The 16,303-nt window shown below is 37.2% G+C and overlaps 1 protein-coding gene across 1 annotated transcript; it reads right to left on the bottom strand.

Moving 5' to 3' along the window:
• Positions 1–544: 544 nt before the first annotated feature.
• Positions 545–10,362, bottom strand: LOC108572785 (probable phospholipid-transporting ATPase IA). Its single transcript, XM_017935068.1, has 22 exons — positions 10,279–10,362; positions 8,965–9,084; positions 8,397–8,635; positions 8,202–8,300; positions 8,009–8,129; positions 7,740–7,965; positions 7,388–7,668; positions 7,005–7,299; positions 6,700–6,929; positions 6,248–6,624; positions 6,031–6,168; positions 5,814–5,966; positions 5,548–5,745; positions 5,340–5,439; positions 5,015–5,259; positions 4,812–4,937; positions 4,597–4,737; positions 4,382–4,500; positions 4,170–4,304; positions 3,983–4,087; positions 1,378–1,475; positions 545–745 (listed from the first exon to the last, which is right to left on the bottom strand). The coding sequence occupies exons 2-22, from the start codon at positions 9,044–9,046 to the stop codon at positions 600–602; spliced, it is 3,654 nt and encodes a 1,217-aa protein (XP_017790557.1). The 5' UTR covers positions 9,047–9,084; positions 10,279–10,362; the 3' UTR covers positions 545–599.
• Between the last annotated feature and the right edge of the window lie 5,941 nt (positions 10,363–16,303).

A 16,303-nucleotide genomic window follows, 5' to 3' on the forward strand; every position in this document is an offset into this window, starting at 1 on the left:
GTCGAGGTATACAATAAATATAATAAATCTTGTAGAGTATCAAAAAGAATTATCTAGAATAGGTATCGTTAGACGTTCCATTTTCTTTGTTCTTTTTTTTTTGCTTTTTCTTTTTTTCTCTTCTTCGCGCGCTTCTTTTTCTCTCTCTTCGCAAGTGACGAGATATCTTGACGATTTACAAAAAAACGAATACTTTTCTCTTTTCGGAATTGTTTTGTTTTGATAGTCTTTCTAATACTATTTGTTGCGAGGCCTATCGTCGATCGAGAAACCGGAAGTCGCAGCCCCTTCACAAGGGGTGCGCGCATATGTATGTGTGTGTATTTGTGAACCATCGCGAGAAACATCGAGTCAGCCGTGATACACAGTTAGACAGGCGTTACGTAGGGCTTGGTGAGTACCAAATTCCGAAAAAACACTTTTGTTATTTCTTTTTTTTTTTTTTGTCGCTTTTCTCTCGTCTTTTTCTTCTTCTTCTTCTTTGTTAGATCGGCTTGAAAAAATTACCTATATAATTATATAGAATATACATCTGTGTAGTTTGTTTTTTTTTGTTTTTTTTTTTTTTGTTTTTCTTTCTTTCTGTAGATAGATTAAGATCACATGCCGCCAGGTTTCGGAAGATTTGTATCGTAAGCTCTGATTACATCCGTCTGTGTCACCGAGCCTCCTTCCTCTTGAGAGAACGCGAATCCATCTGCATCGTGCAGCATGTGCAACAATAAAGAGCGCAACCTATTAGTCTCTGTTATCACAACAAACAATAGGTGAACTTGGTGCATGCACAAATCTACCAGGAGTAAGGACTGATTAATTTTTGTTTCTTTACTGTTATCGACATATTGGAATGCTAAGAACTCTATACTACATCCTCCAGCAGGAGGATTTTAAAGCTACGATAAAGGGCAACAGTGAAAGTTAGTACTGACGAAACGAAGGTTAGTGAAACTACGAGATAACGTTAGTGCAACTTATCGTCTAATACAGTAATTACAGCGTGTGTACACTGTTCGAAGCGAGAAAATAAAGTGCAAGTGCGGATATATCGTGAAAAATTGCTTGTTTCAACGAGTATCTTTCGCTCTTTTCCGAGTGTTATTTGTCTGTTTTTTTTTTTTTTTTTTTTTTTTTTTTTTTTTTTGGTTTTAATAGGCGAAAGCCGTGAAGAAACGAAGCGCGTGCTTTGGATAGAAGGTTATTCTGTTAAGAACGAGTTGAAAATAGGAAAATAAAAAGTACCAATAAACGGCGAGCATAGAAGACAAAGAATCTGTACAAGGTTTTCATCGTTCTTATTGTTACTCTTGTTTCTTTTCTTTTCTTTTTTTATTTCACTCTCGATTCCAGTCCGTTGATAGAACAGATTAGACAACTTACGTGATAGCTCCACCTCGACATTAACTCTGGAGGCGGCGTTTGATCGCCTGGAGAATACACTTTTTACGTTTTTCAGTAGTCTCGCTGTCTCCGTCAATCTGGAAAGCCGTGCATTCAAAAATTGTGTTAGAAACACTGGTCTGCCTTGTTGTTCGTCCACAACCCCTTACACAGTTCAAAATTCAGTACACGTCCATGAAACACGTGTCTACTCTTTTAAAAGAAAAACACCCCTCGACAATACGTTCGACGATCGTTATATGTTTCTTGACTGGCTACCCGATGATTATTTATCTAAGGTGAAGATCATGCAGTGCTGGCAATACTAATTATCACCGTTGCAAGATTCTTTTGTCGGTTCTTTCAGATTTGTGTCTTCTACGAAACTGTCTCTTTTCTTCAAAATTTTCATGTATAAATCGTACGTGAAATATAATTGTATGTAAGATCTAAGATATTTAGACAATATGTAATTATCTTAACACTTAAAGCGCCGGCTATTTTGTTAGAAACTTTACTCAAAGCGCCGCGATATTTACGAGTTTTGTAGAAGCATGCACTTTTACAAAATCGAATAAAATAACTCTTGTAAAACGGGAAATTTCTATTGAAAAATTTTATATAGTGCTTACTACAGGCACAGCGACGATTTTTAATCATAAATATTCAGCCACTTGCTGTTCAAGAGATATATTACGCCTTAAAGCGGGTACGGCGCTTAAAGTGATATGCTGTGTGATGCATTAAGGGGGTAGGTTACCTTTGAAATCTTCAAAAATTCGATATTTGAATTTTTGCATATTCCAATTGCTGCATCTTTTCCGCGTATTTTAAGCCCAACCAGATATATAAGACCCTTTCGTTTTATGTCTCAGAAAATTCACCTGTCCGGAACAATGTTCACCATACGATCATGCGGTTTGATTAATTAGCGGTGCATTCGCCTGAAAGTGTAGTATTACAGGAGCGCCTACGAGTTACGTTACTACTGGGGGTACTTACACCTCGCGAGGTTGGCGATGGCATGCACAGGCCTTCACGGGATACCGCGAATAAAACATACCAGAAAACCGCATTAACAAACAGAGTAGTTGCTTCATACTGACAAAGTGTTAGTTTTCTTTTTTCTTATTTTTTTTCTTTTAAAGCTAGAGGATTAGAGTTTAGTCTCGAGACATCCACGTGTCCGTACTATTTACAACGAATATAGATTATCCCAGCTTGAACTCTACAACGCGAACGAAAATAGAACAAACGTACACGACGACTAAAAATAAGAAGGAAAAATTTCTCTTGCTATCTTTAAACGTTCATATTCACGCCACTTTCGAGGAAGCTTTGACTTTTAGTATTGGCCGTTTAGACGTAGAATTAACAATTCGCACTGCAACTCGTTGAAAAAGAAATGAGAAACTGAATACAAAATGAAAAATGAGAGATTAGCGATAGGATTTAACAGAAAGATTGAAATGAATTTCTTTTTTCCTTTGTTAGTATTTGTTGCTTAATAATTAAGAATTACTAGATGATTCTACTTCTACTAGGGTAGGAAGTGAAGAAAACATTACTTTGTTGTTATATTGTATAGAAATGTATAATAATAAACAATAAACGTTGGTACTACAACAGATGTATAAGACAACAACATGGATCTATAAACAGTCTCTAAGATGTATAATACTCAACATGGTAATAGACGTACAAAAATAGTTAACATGTACAACACGTTGGAAGTAAGCGGATGTTAGGGAGAAGGTAAAACCGGGAGTATATTTAAATATCGGGATGCTTACGGATTCCACAGTGGACGGGAATTTGTAGAGAGTCTTTTAGGAACGTGGAACACGGAATGGTGTAGATGAGACATGCTCTGTATGGTGAGTGAACCATAGATCGCGGGCCGCGAGCGCAATCGGGAAGACTCTGATCATATTTCGCCTGCGTGGTGACCAGAGCAAGGCCCAACACCGAATTAACCATCGCCTCCTCGAACACATCGATTTCCTGTTGCAATTTCGATATTTTCTACTCAATCGTAATATCTTCAATGTTAAGCATATGAGTTTTCTTTGGAAAATTTGCTAGTGTAAATTATGAGAAGATTATCATTAGCCTGTGGAGAAAAAAAAGGAAAAAAAAAATTGTCTACTAATGAAAGCAATCTGTAAGTTTCACTTTTATCAAGGCTGAGACAGTATACTGCTGTATATGCATGCACCTAAGGTGATTAGTTAGTTTTTGAAAAAGAATTTTGATGGATAATTGTTAAGAAAATATAATCTTTCGTTTCTATTGTGAACGGTAGTAGTTTGTTAAAATGTTACATCCAATAAGCCATGCATATTTTACAATAATAAATCATTTCTTTCTGTTAATCTACCAATATATTTCATGCAGTGTGTACGCTGTCGTATTTCCGGATAAATGCGAATTTCTAACAGCATGTGAAAATATATTGATTCATAAATTATCGATACGAACTACTAAAAGCATTTCCCTTTCTTCTACGACGAATTTCTTTAGTTATAATCACGTGTATTTTATCAGTTAAATCTGTTCCTTTTTCATATATCAATGTGTAACAAATGAACGTAAAGAAACTTACGAGCTTCTATAGTCATGGCTGTTGAATATGTCCCCGGGGTCAGATTTCCGTATCTCGTTTTCCCTAGCTGCCGCAGTTACGGATTTCCACACTGTATTCTTCACTCTATAACCAAACACGTTTCACATACGTTTTATCATCATACTAAAAAACCAGATTACAAAATGTTGAATGTACAAATACTTACGCTTTAACTGTAACATCCAGAAGTAGTACTGCTGATGGTATAAGTACCAAACCCAGCCAGAAAACAGGCGAAGAAAACAGCATCCTATCATTGCCTAACATCACTGCACCCACATTTAAAGGAGGCCAGAAATTACTGAAAATGCATCAATTGTTAAAAATTATTGTAGTATTTTTAACGTATATAAAATACAAATATACCGAGACATTTACCTATATATAAAAATAAATAAGAACCATAGCACAATAGATCCCCACGTTGCTAAATGAGTAACCCACGTCCAGGAGTTTATTATTAATCCCGCTTTGCCACATACTGTCACTACAACATACTAACAACAAATAAAAATATAATTATTTTTTCTGTAAAAAAGTGATTTTATTAAAAATTGACGATACAACAATATAATTCTATTATTGAAACGTACAGTATACACAAAATTTCCTAAAACGATGTAACCACCATCTCGACCGTTTCCCCATACCACGCCTTCTTTTAGAGCCATTAGTGATAGCCAATAAAGGAGAGATGAATGTATTAAAGCATTTGCTATCCAAATCCAAAACACCTGTATAAGTAATATCAACACTATATAAAGTACAATATTACGAATAGGATATTTTTAAACGAAAAATATAATACCTTAATGTTAAACGATGATTCACCAGTATTCTTCGTGGCATACATTCCTGGATGAGCTAAATGAGTATCCGCGGAACATACTTTATCAAAAAGTCCCATAGCTAATGGAGGTGCTGCTGTAAATACCTAATGTAAACAGTTTATCTTGTATATATTGCGATACGGCACATGTATTGTGACGGTAAAGTAAGTTCACAACTTACAACATTATAAAGACCGATCGACCATCGCTCGAAAAGGATTTGCCCGGACCAGCCGGAGTAAATAGCAAACCACAGTTCAATGACATACAGACAAATATTTTTATAGAACGAATACAGTATTAGTTTACACATTCTACTGTAGTTCCACGAGCCATGAACGAGCAATAAGCGTTTCAGAAAACGAAACTGCGCAATAGAGTAATCAGAAGCACAAGCTGCTTGAAGACCTTCAACGCCAGAAATACCTAGAAGTATGAAATTGATGTTGATAATATACACATCTCTTATTTGATAATATACAAGACTAATGTGTAAATAATCTTACCAACACCAATATGGGCTTTCTGGATCATTGCTACATCATTTGCACCATCTCCAATTGCAAGTGTCACAGCTTTTTTATTACTCGTAATTAAATCAACCACCTGAAAAACCCTGTTATTTTATTGAATTGCTTTTATCGAGAAATAACATAAACATTCAAGTAAAAAGACTTCAACGCGTTTAAGATTGTGTAATATATAAAAAATCACCTCAGCTTTCTGCATTGGCGACACTCTGCAACAGATAACAACCTTGCAAGACGAACATAAATCCAGAAAGTCCATTCTAGTATCACAGGATAATGCAAATTCTAACGTATTTCCATCTATAATAAGAGCTACGTCATTTTGACACTTTAAATCGATCCCGAAGTCAAGACAACGCTGTATTATAACTTCTCTTGTTTTCTGGAAATAAATATGGATTGTGATAATACTGCCTAGAAGAACTTAAAAAAAATATTAATTTTCCTTACATCTAAAGATGATTCGTTAATGATATACAATGGCATTCCGTGTGTAATCAATCTACAAGAGTAGCCGATGTTAATAGCCGTTTCTTGTTTATCTCCGGTTAATACCCAAACATTAATGTCAGCTTGTAAAAGAGCCTGTATCGTTTCTGGTACCTACAATAATGCGTATTATTATCATTCACCTTTGAGAACATACGAGAATCCAGATTAAACATACCTGATCTTGTAATTGATCTTCAATAGCAGTTGCTCCCAATAATCTTAACTTTGTTTCAATAAGATTCGCGGCAATGTCAATCATATTATCACGGTTCCCCATACTAATTGTTGCATTGTGATACGTTTCACGCCACCACTGTTAAAAAGAATTGTTTATGTTACAATTTTGTGGAAAGTAATGTATACCAAGTAAAGTAACACTACAAAATATGAACCTGGTAAAAACTGTCAGGTATATCTGCAACAGCGAAACAAAGTGTTCTTAAACCATCGGATGCAAATGTTTCCAGATGCTCTAAAGTTACATCTCGAAAATCGTCCAAGCCTTCCTGATCAGGATCACTATTTTCTACGGGAGCTGAACCTAATCTTTCGTATATAACGGAATCAGCTCCTTTACAAAAAAGTTTGATTTTTCCATCTGGTGTTTTTACAATTATCGACATTCGTTTTCTCGCTGACGTAAATTCTATTACATTTAATACTTCATATCGAAGTCTTTCACCCAAGGCTATTATTTCCACATAAGCGGGTGTCCTAGTATCAAATACGTAATTAAATTTACGCGCTCCATCTACTAGGGCCCTTTCATCTATCAAAATAAGTACATCAAAAATTAAACAATGAACAATATCCTATAAGAATAAACTTCTGTTAGATTCATTACCTGGCGATGCAGCATGATAAATTATAGTATCATCGATCTTCTCGGGAATTACCGTATGACACACGGAGAGCATAATCATGAACTCATGCACTATTTTTGCATGGTTCGCAGCCTTTTTATCAGCGGGACGAGAAGAACCTTCTAGCAACTTTCCTTCGACAATATCTCTAACTAGCTCACTATTGATACTACTACTATCTTCATCACCATTAGAATTTGGAATCGGCAAACTGTAAAACAATTTTTTTGTAGCAAACGATCAAATAAATTAAAATAGTGCACATGAAACTGCTTGAAACACTTACTCGTACATTTTACCACCAATTGAACATCGTTTAAATTCCATTACATTTCTTGTTAAAGTTCCAGTTTTATCAGTAAAAACGTAATTAACCATACCAAGTTCTTCATTAAGATTACTTGTACGAGCCATTGCAGGAGTATCTGTTTCTGCATGGTACATTTCAATATCCATATTAATAAATGTAGCTTGAACAAATCTTACTACTTCCAATGTGACTTGTAATGAAATGGGTATTAAGTTATTGAATAAAATAATAAACGTTAAAAGATTAAAAGCAAAGTTTTTCGTCATTTCCTCTGAAATAAACAAACGAATACTTAGTTTTATAATTGCTATGATATATCACCATGTACAAAGAAGTGAAGAAGATAATCAGTTTTTCACCTTGCAAACCTAAATACCATAATCCTTCATTATGAGCTTTAGTCCAAATAATATTAAATACTGCAGATAAAATACACAGCAAAAGAAGAATAAAGAATAACATGAGTATTTGTGTATTGGTCAGTCGATCCAAAGTGGATCTTTTCAAGGGTGCAGTTGTAGTATTGTTTTGCATAAGTTTTGTATCATGGCCTGTATAGATGACTACGCCAAACACCCAACGTGTATTCCTTAACATTGCTCCACGAAGTAATACTTGATCAGGTCCCAAAGGTACACTTCTAAAAATTGATATACACATGGCACACGTGCAATTATAACTTTTTCAAATTCTTATAAAATGTAATCATACTGTCTGTTGGTTCCTCTCAATACTCCATTGAATTCATACAAATGCCTGTTTGGTGGTTCACACTGAATGTTTGCACGAAAATTCATTAATTCTGCAGTATCTAAAATACTGGCAGTGTCAGGATGGGCTTGTCTTATCTTCAGATTTGTTTCTCCGTCCAAATTGGCAGTCTCTATGAAAGACATACCCTGTGGCTCCGATGATGCCAATAATTCTAGCAGGGTATGTTAATTGATAATAATTTCCATATCCATGAGATTGAAGAAAATAAGATATAACCTTAGCAACATCACCAACAGCAACATTTCTCCACTGTATCCACTGCCAGTGACCATCCCTTAAAACTTCCACTTCACGCATATTTATTTCATCATCTGCTCTATGCCTTTTCTGTAATAAAGAATAATATTATAGTATTTTCCGATAAATAACAAAAGGTAACTCATAATTAAGGGTACCTACAATATCCTCAACTATTTCTTTTAATGCAGATACACTAAGAATGAAGATTAATGGAACCAAAGTTGTGTATCGACCTGTTGGTGACACATCCGGTATTTGCTAAAATTAAATAAAAAATTGTTTTTATAACAATTAAAAAAAAATTTTTCCGATAAAGATTTACAATAAGAATATGTATAATTTTTAAAATAATACCTGCATGAGGGCGATGAATAGGAAGAAACAATTACTGTACCGACGAAATTGTTCAAAAAGGAACATAGGTATAAACGAAAGTAATGAGTACTTCGCGGTAGAAATGCGATTGTTTTTATATTTCGCTGGCTGATGAGGAGCATTTACGAAAACCACCCTCTCTTCACTGCTATCATGTTGGTGCGAAGACCGCTGATCGTCACCTTGGGACGCACCATTTTCCGCCCTTATGGGACCAACTAGGATAAAGAATAATCGTTTTATGTACACTAATATCTTCTTTATTAACACAATATCATATATGTATGTCTATAAAATTATTTCAATTTTATAACTCCACGATTATTTCGGAAAACTTTTGGTTCAAAATTACGAGGTGCAATCGTTGCCAAAAAAAAATTTCATCGTTATTTCTTTATATTGATATTATAAGAAGTAAATACACATTAGTTATCGTCGTTCTATAAATAACGAAATTCAAAGAAAATTCTTATCTGGCCATAACGGTGTTCACGTGTTTAACTCAAACATTTATCCATATATGCATTTTCTTAATATGTTGACTTACGATTTTGAGCGTACAAATAAAGATGAAAACGGGATCTCAGTTCGTTGAACCATTGTATCACTTTTGTAACAGCTACTTCCATGTTGCCGTTTGCTAAATGAAATGTCTCTCACATCACTTCTGTTTGAGAATTCGATTCATATTTCACGTGTGATAAGGCAATACTGTACGTACACAATCTCACACATTTGATAATGCAATTAATGTGATGAAAACAATTCGAGGTTATAAAATCAGTAATATTCCATATTACTTTCGGTTAAATTATATGGAAAAAAGAAAATTATAACAATCGAACCTGAACTAGAGCCGGGAGAGAGAACTTAATCGTTTCACTATGTTATTCAAACCGAAAGTGACGTAGTTGAACATTGTATTATCATCTTGGAGGTTATAGCTGCATATCTAAAGAAGAATCCATAGAAAGCTTTTTTTATCGCGCTCAATAAGAATGATACTAACCGACGGGAACTCTTTCGAATGTTAATAACATCCAATGAAAATAATCTCCCCTTTATCGCATAATATGTTGATATAATTTTAATTTATTACAACTACATTTATTTCTACTACAAAACGTGACAACAAAAAGTTAATAACGTATGAAATGATTATTCGTAAAAAGAAAAAAAATAGTATAAGATAATTATATTAATAAAAAGCATATATTATATATTTATTGCAGTGTTGAATATCGAAAGATTGTACATATAAAGTAATTACAGTTTTTTTAAGGCATATCTTTCATCATGTAAATTTGCCAAATGAAGGTTCCTTTCAAGGGCACACGAATATGTCAATACTACGAACAACAAATGTATCGATGTGAGCATTATCACTTCCATACAGGAAGACTGAATACATGCATGCGTTCAATGTGTTTCTAATCCTATCTGCCGAACTTGTATCGTATTACGGAAAACAAAAATTGCGTAATATCAAATTTAGATATGGAAGTTACGTGCGTGCACGCAAAATATTTAAACTCGTATACCCCATCGTTTCTCAACGCCAATCATGTAACAATTACTTCCGGCGGTATATTAACTATCCGTACGTCACCACTACTAAAACAGTTGTATAACAAGTAAATCAACATGATTAATATTGAAAATGAGAAAACAATATATTCGATATAAGAAGATCCATCAAATTTTTTAATAGATTCAACGACAGATGAGAAACATATGACGTTAATGAAACAATGACTTTAGAAAGTGTACATTAAACGTGCTCTAAGTTATTCGCTATCGATCAAATAGTTATCGACAAAAAGTGATTGACTACTTTGACATCTCGTAGACGACATCGAACCTTTTTTTAATTCACCGAAAGAAGCCAGTACAGACAGTCAACATTTCATAAAACCGGTGCACACTTTTTATCCAAAACAACAGTTAGCATACACTGACTGAAGAGTTTTCTACTCGAGATAACGATCGGTTAAACAAACTACATATCTGCGTCATCGTGCCGGAAGAAGCCTCGCGCCTGTCGCCACACCCCTACCAACGCTACTGAACAGGGAATATGTGTAACGCACAGGCCAACAGATTAATCCACATTAACTGTATTATCCGAAAAATTAGGAGTGTTTCCCAAAACTTCACGAACGAAAAATTCCCGTGACCATATCACGCCAGCAAATTTGCTCGAGAGACACTGATTTTAGTACGTAGGTGGCACTGGTCATCAGTGGCTTCTTTACCGAGGTATATGTATATGGCCCATTAGATTGTCAACGGTCGGATAATTTATACACGCTATTTACGTTGCTCGCATCACATATTTTCGTCAACGGTCATTAACGTTCGATTTTCATTCACACTCCTTACAAGAGAATGAAAAATTGCGAAAAATATGATTACAACTAAACAAAGGAGAAAGAAAATTACACGATATAAGAATAATCCAATAGACGAATATATTCGTGTATCGAACTTTGCAGCGTAAAATACCGATAAAACACGCTTGAAACATCGAATATTTGGACAGCGAGAGATACGGGTTCCTAAATGGTTTAGTACACTACTGACGAAGGGGGTGTCCACAAAATGCGACAGCCCTGTACACGTGTTACCCTGAAAACGCATGCGCCCGCTACCGGCAACAAGTTGGCGTCAGCGCTGTGCTGTACTCCACCAGCACTTTCCGTGAATACGGAGACGTGTACGGTAAGGTTGCGTCAATAAACAACCTCGCTGCTCGCAGACTATGGGCCAAGGACACCTCCGCTGGGGTGGGCTCGAGGTAAAGTCCCGCACCACTGATATCGTACCTTATTGGACAATCCGTTCATGCTACTTTGATAAAAGTATAACGATATATACGGTCTACGGAGCCGAAAAATCTTATTGAATCACTCCCTTTTGTTTCTTTTTCAAATAGACTATAAAATTAACTTCTAAATTACCTATAAAATGCGTTTAAAACTGAAAAAATATCAACGACTGTCTAGATCAATGAAAGCATTATCCATGTACAGAAGGACAGTATCGAAAGCACTGAATAGATTCTAATACACAAACCTATCATTAAAATCCAGTAAATACCAGATATTTCAACGACACACAATATCACACATGCACGGCTGACCTTTGAATACTACAGATGTAGAGCCACGACTATAAATTTTGTGTAACTGTAAACTTGTGTGTAAACTGTTACAACTTCGTAACTACCCACCGCATCACAACCGTTTATATATACACCCGAACCTTGCTATTTTTACTTCATTATTGACAACCAGGGAATTTTCCGTAACCGTCAATTACATCGAATAGACTATAAACTGTGTACTCTTACCTTCGGAACTTCTCTCCGGTCCCCCAGCCTCCTGAAGTTCGATATGTTCGCGTGTCCTTCGTCGTCCGCTCGCCAGAGGGTCTATGCGTAGGCCAATATTATCGACGTTATCGATATTGCCGAGATCGATGGGACTACCGATGATATAAGGGCCGGTCTGTTCTTGTGCTCCATCGTTGTTCGCTCGACCGCTCGTTGATGAGGAACTGTTATGAACACCGCCGCTTTGCGGGGATGTACCGTCCATATGAGGTATGGAAGAAAGATCCGGAGGTGTGAATGGACGTAACGAGCCAGGACTGGGAACCCGGGGGTTCCCCCTGGCAGTTGGTTGCATTGAACGCAGCGGGGCCTAAATCAGTTGGAATTCGTTAATTTCACTAATAGCAGCCATCTTGAGCAACAGGCTTGGGGAGGAAGAAATCTGTTAGCACATTACCGACCATACGAATCACACTTGAGTAAGCGCTTAAGTATTTTAACGCGATTCAAACATTATAAATAACGTTGTTACTCTATTATCGCGTTGACCATCGTAGTCAATGGGCGAATTTATCTTTACATTTCAAGGTTAGGTTACGATTGATTGATTTGAATTGAAAATTTGTTACGACCTAGCACTTATTCGGTCAATCGATTCGTAGACGTCAGTTTTCGAATATTTTACTGTACTGTTATTCGAACTGGTACGACTTTTAAACTATCGTATTGAGATCTCTCGAGTAGCTTAAGTGGAAATAGGAAGACTTGGATTCGAATCGAGATTTACAAACGCGGATTCGCTCGGTGATATTTGTGCGCTATAGAACGGACGAAGTTATGTAGAGACGTGTTTCGAAAACGAAAGAGACGACGAGCGTAGGTGAATTCGTGAGCAAGATAGCAATCGGCCAGTAAAATATGATAGTCGTTCGAGGAACATAACCTGCGATGATGTAATGCCGATGTTAAGAATACACGATGCGTCGATGTAGGTGTATTTCAGAGAACCTCGATAAGTGTTACAAGCTTTTCCAAATGATTTTAACGCCTCCACCACGTGCGTCACCATTTATTTAACTTATATGCTACGCTCTGTTAATTATTTACGCGAAACGGAAAATCCAACGAGGAAGGGAGAACGTTTCTCTGGAGTTATAACAAGAACGAACGAGACGATGCGGTTTAGTCTAGGTTTGGTCACTGTCTCGAGATCTTTTCTGGATACTCGAAAAATGCTGACTGCTTGGATACCGCGGTACCATTAAAATCGAAGGGAAATATTGATGTTCTGGCCGTGCACAAGGCACGATTCACGATACCGAAGTACCGTTAGGACTTTGCGATAATTAACGGTTACGCGACGATAATTCGACAACGTTCGTATTCGTTCGTCGGTGTATATTAACGTAACAATGTGAACGGATGAATGCAGGTTGTGACATTTCGTAGACAATAGCCTTTTAACGTTGGAAAAGTATTAGGTCACGTCCCTATATGTTCGTGTCGATTTTTAGAATTTTCATCGATATTTCTCATTTTTCCCCCACTTTCATAGCTTTCCCCTATTTTTTTTTTACAAGATTGTTATGTCGTCGCTACAGAATTTCCTTCGATTTTCACTGAAATATTTTTAAGTTTGGGACTTAAAGCATGACCTAATATTATAACTTGCAAGAGAAATAAAACGAAAAGGGTGAATAAAATGGTACTCGTTTGACGGACGTTGATAAATCAGCTGTGCAACCTAACCTTTAAATTTGATAATAAAAAAAAGAAACATAAGCATCGTCTCATTTTTTTCCACTTTCACAACCTTTAGTAAGATTATGTCGTTATGGAATTCCTTGGATTTTCGCTAAAATATTTTTCACACTCGAACTTACGGAACGACCTAATGTTACAGCTTACGAGAGAAATAAATCGAAAAGGGTGAATAAAATGGTAATCGTTGGATGGACGTTGATAAATCAGCTGTCGTCGTATCAAGCGTGAACAATTGTGAGGAAATCTACGTAAAATTCACCTTGACACAAATACCAAACTGTCGTTTTTCAAGTGATATTTTCCTTGGCGTGATTATCCCCTAATAAATTCGTACGTTTCGAATGGGGGGCAATTTATGAAAGAAACAAAGGCGTAGTTTGTGTTCTTTAAAAAGAGAACACCTATATATATATATAGAGAGAGAGAGAGATTAACGAATATATTACTCACGATTTTCAATCGAGTAGGCCAAGGCGGATTTCTGGCGGCCGTCCTTTTCGATCGTTTTCGCCTTTCTCAATGGTCGAAACTTCTTTTCGTCAGGCTCTATCAGGCCTTCGTTGACGTGCGCGTACAGAAATAATTCATTCTTCCTAATCTTCGTTAGAAACAATAACGCGGCAACAGTTGCTAGAGCTTATCGGGTGCTTTAGTCGTTTCCTTATCTACTTTACGAAGGCACTTCGTTTCCCAACTAACTCGCCAACCGACACCAGGTATTTCCACCAGGTAAAAAGAGAGAGAGAGAGAGAAAAAAGGCGCACAGATCTTCCTCGTTCGCAATATGCGGTACAACGCAAGAGTCAAAGTTTCAGTTTCGTCACGCTAGCTTATTCAACGTCGTGTGGAACAAGATTAAGTAGTAAACACGAGTCTCTGGTCAGACGAGTTTCTACAGACAAGTATCGCAACTTTCCTGCGACCAGAAACGAAATTCACGTGATAGATATAGATCTTAGCCTGTACAGCTCGTCGTACCACAGAGCAGGTGAGAGACGAACGTTTATCGCGACACAAAAAGATATCACTCTCTCTCTCTATTATCTCGATCCTACATCGGGACGAACGATCGAGAGTAAACGAAAAGAAGTTCTTTTTCAAACAGTGCAAACAAACACCAGATTCAACTTGTAGAACGAACACCTTGTCGATAACACGCCGTAACGTGCACTGTGTTGCAAAATACACTCCGTGAAGTCTCTGCCACTGCGAGAATTCGATTCTTCCCTGAACCGACGATCAATCATCACAGCGATAAAATTACTCGATCGCGACATATGTGAAGAACGTAAGCTACGAAACTTCGCGACTAGGTCAAATGTGTGTACAAATTTCTGGCCCAATTTCTATCGATTATCATCGTCGTTGTTGTTTTTCTTTTTATTTCTTCCAATTCACGGAATTGTCGTGCACGCACTTCGACGTCAAACACACAAAACGCGCGTATAGAACAGAGGGTAGGAGAGAGAGTAGCGATCAATGAAAAAAAAAAACGTGGAGACAGTGTCTTGGTTCACTCGCGATCGATAACTACCGATCTCATTGATCCGGTCAATAGTGGAAATACACGCGTTCGGTATCGAGGGTGTTACGAAATGTGTATAAAGCACGTAACTTACGTGAAAAGCAAACAATTTCCGTAGCGTTATTACGTACGTGTATTATCATCGCTTAGTGCTCATTAATTCCCGACGATGAAATATAATTGATGGCGTATGGAACGGAACACACGTCGTGTAATCAAGATACCTCTTTACTCGAAGCGATGTACCGGGTCGATGTAATCGAACGTTCAGGTTGACGCAGTACCGCTCCAAACGCATTATCTAATCGAAGATAAAAATATCCAACATATTGAGAGGAAAGAATCGATGGGCGGATACGCGATAAAACGTGTTGTTGAACGACGACGATACGAAGATGTACAATTTTAACGGAAGGGCGCGCGATCCCGACGATCCTCCCGTTCACATTTTCACGGAAGAGGGAAGAAAATTTTTCTTGGCTTTGGTTTATCGTAAAATTCGCGTCCCAGATACGAATCGTTGGCAAGATGCATTATGAAATTCTCAACGGCGATAAGCTAACTCTCCATGTGTTAAAAACCTTTTTTATTTGCTCTGTAGACTGCTAATCTATTCCACGTAACGTTTCGACGTTAACATCACCGAGAGAGATCTCGATATTTCCCTCTGCACTGAACAATTTCTATTTTTTTATAAAATCTGTCTGTTCGAGAAAAAAAATCAAACTTGTATTCACGAACGCACACTTTCTCACGTTTGTCGACAATCACAACGAAACTTCTTCTTTCTTTTTGCCCCTCCGGATAGAATGTCCAACCGGTGTGATGTTACACGGCGACGAAGAAAAAAAAAATGTAACAACGATACGATAGAAACAGTTAAAAAAAAACCACGCTTGAGAGTTGTTTGGATTGTAAAGAGACTCCTCCTCTTCTATTGCCGATGCGCTACGTAAGCGCGGCGTCGTATAACGGGTGATTAATTCGTGATTAGATTTAACAAGAACGATTTCGACTGGACAACGGACTGTAGCAACTGTGAAACGGTGGAACGAACGTTCGACGACTGTCCATTGGCTTTCTCATCTTTCTCGATGTCCTTGCGGCTAACACGCGGGCACGTGTACTAGTTGTCGGTCGCCCTTCCTGGACGCGGGTTTCCATGTCGACGGGACGGCGTACACTATTACCTGCCAGACGCGTCGACTCTCTCGTCTCTCCCTCATATATAAACCGCCTACGATCTTCTGCGCGTGCCACTTG

This window comes from Habropoda laboriosa, unplaced genomic scaffold (genome assembly GCF_001263275.1).
Source record: "Habropoda laboriosa isolate 0110345459 unplaced genomic scaffold, ASM126327v1 scaffold22, whole genome shotgun sequence".
Taxonomy (NCBI): Eukaryota; Metazoa; Arthropoda; class Insecta; order Hymenoptera; family Apidae; genus Habropoda; species Habropoda laboriosa.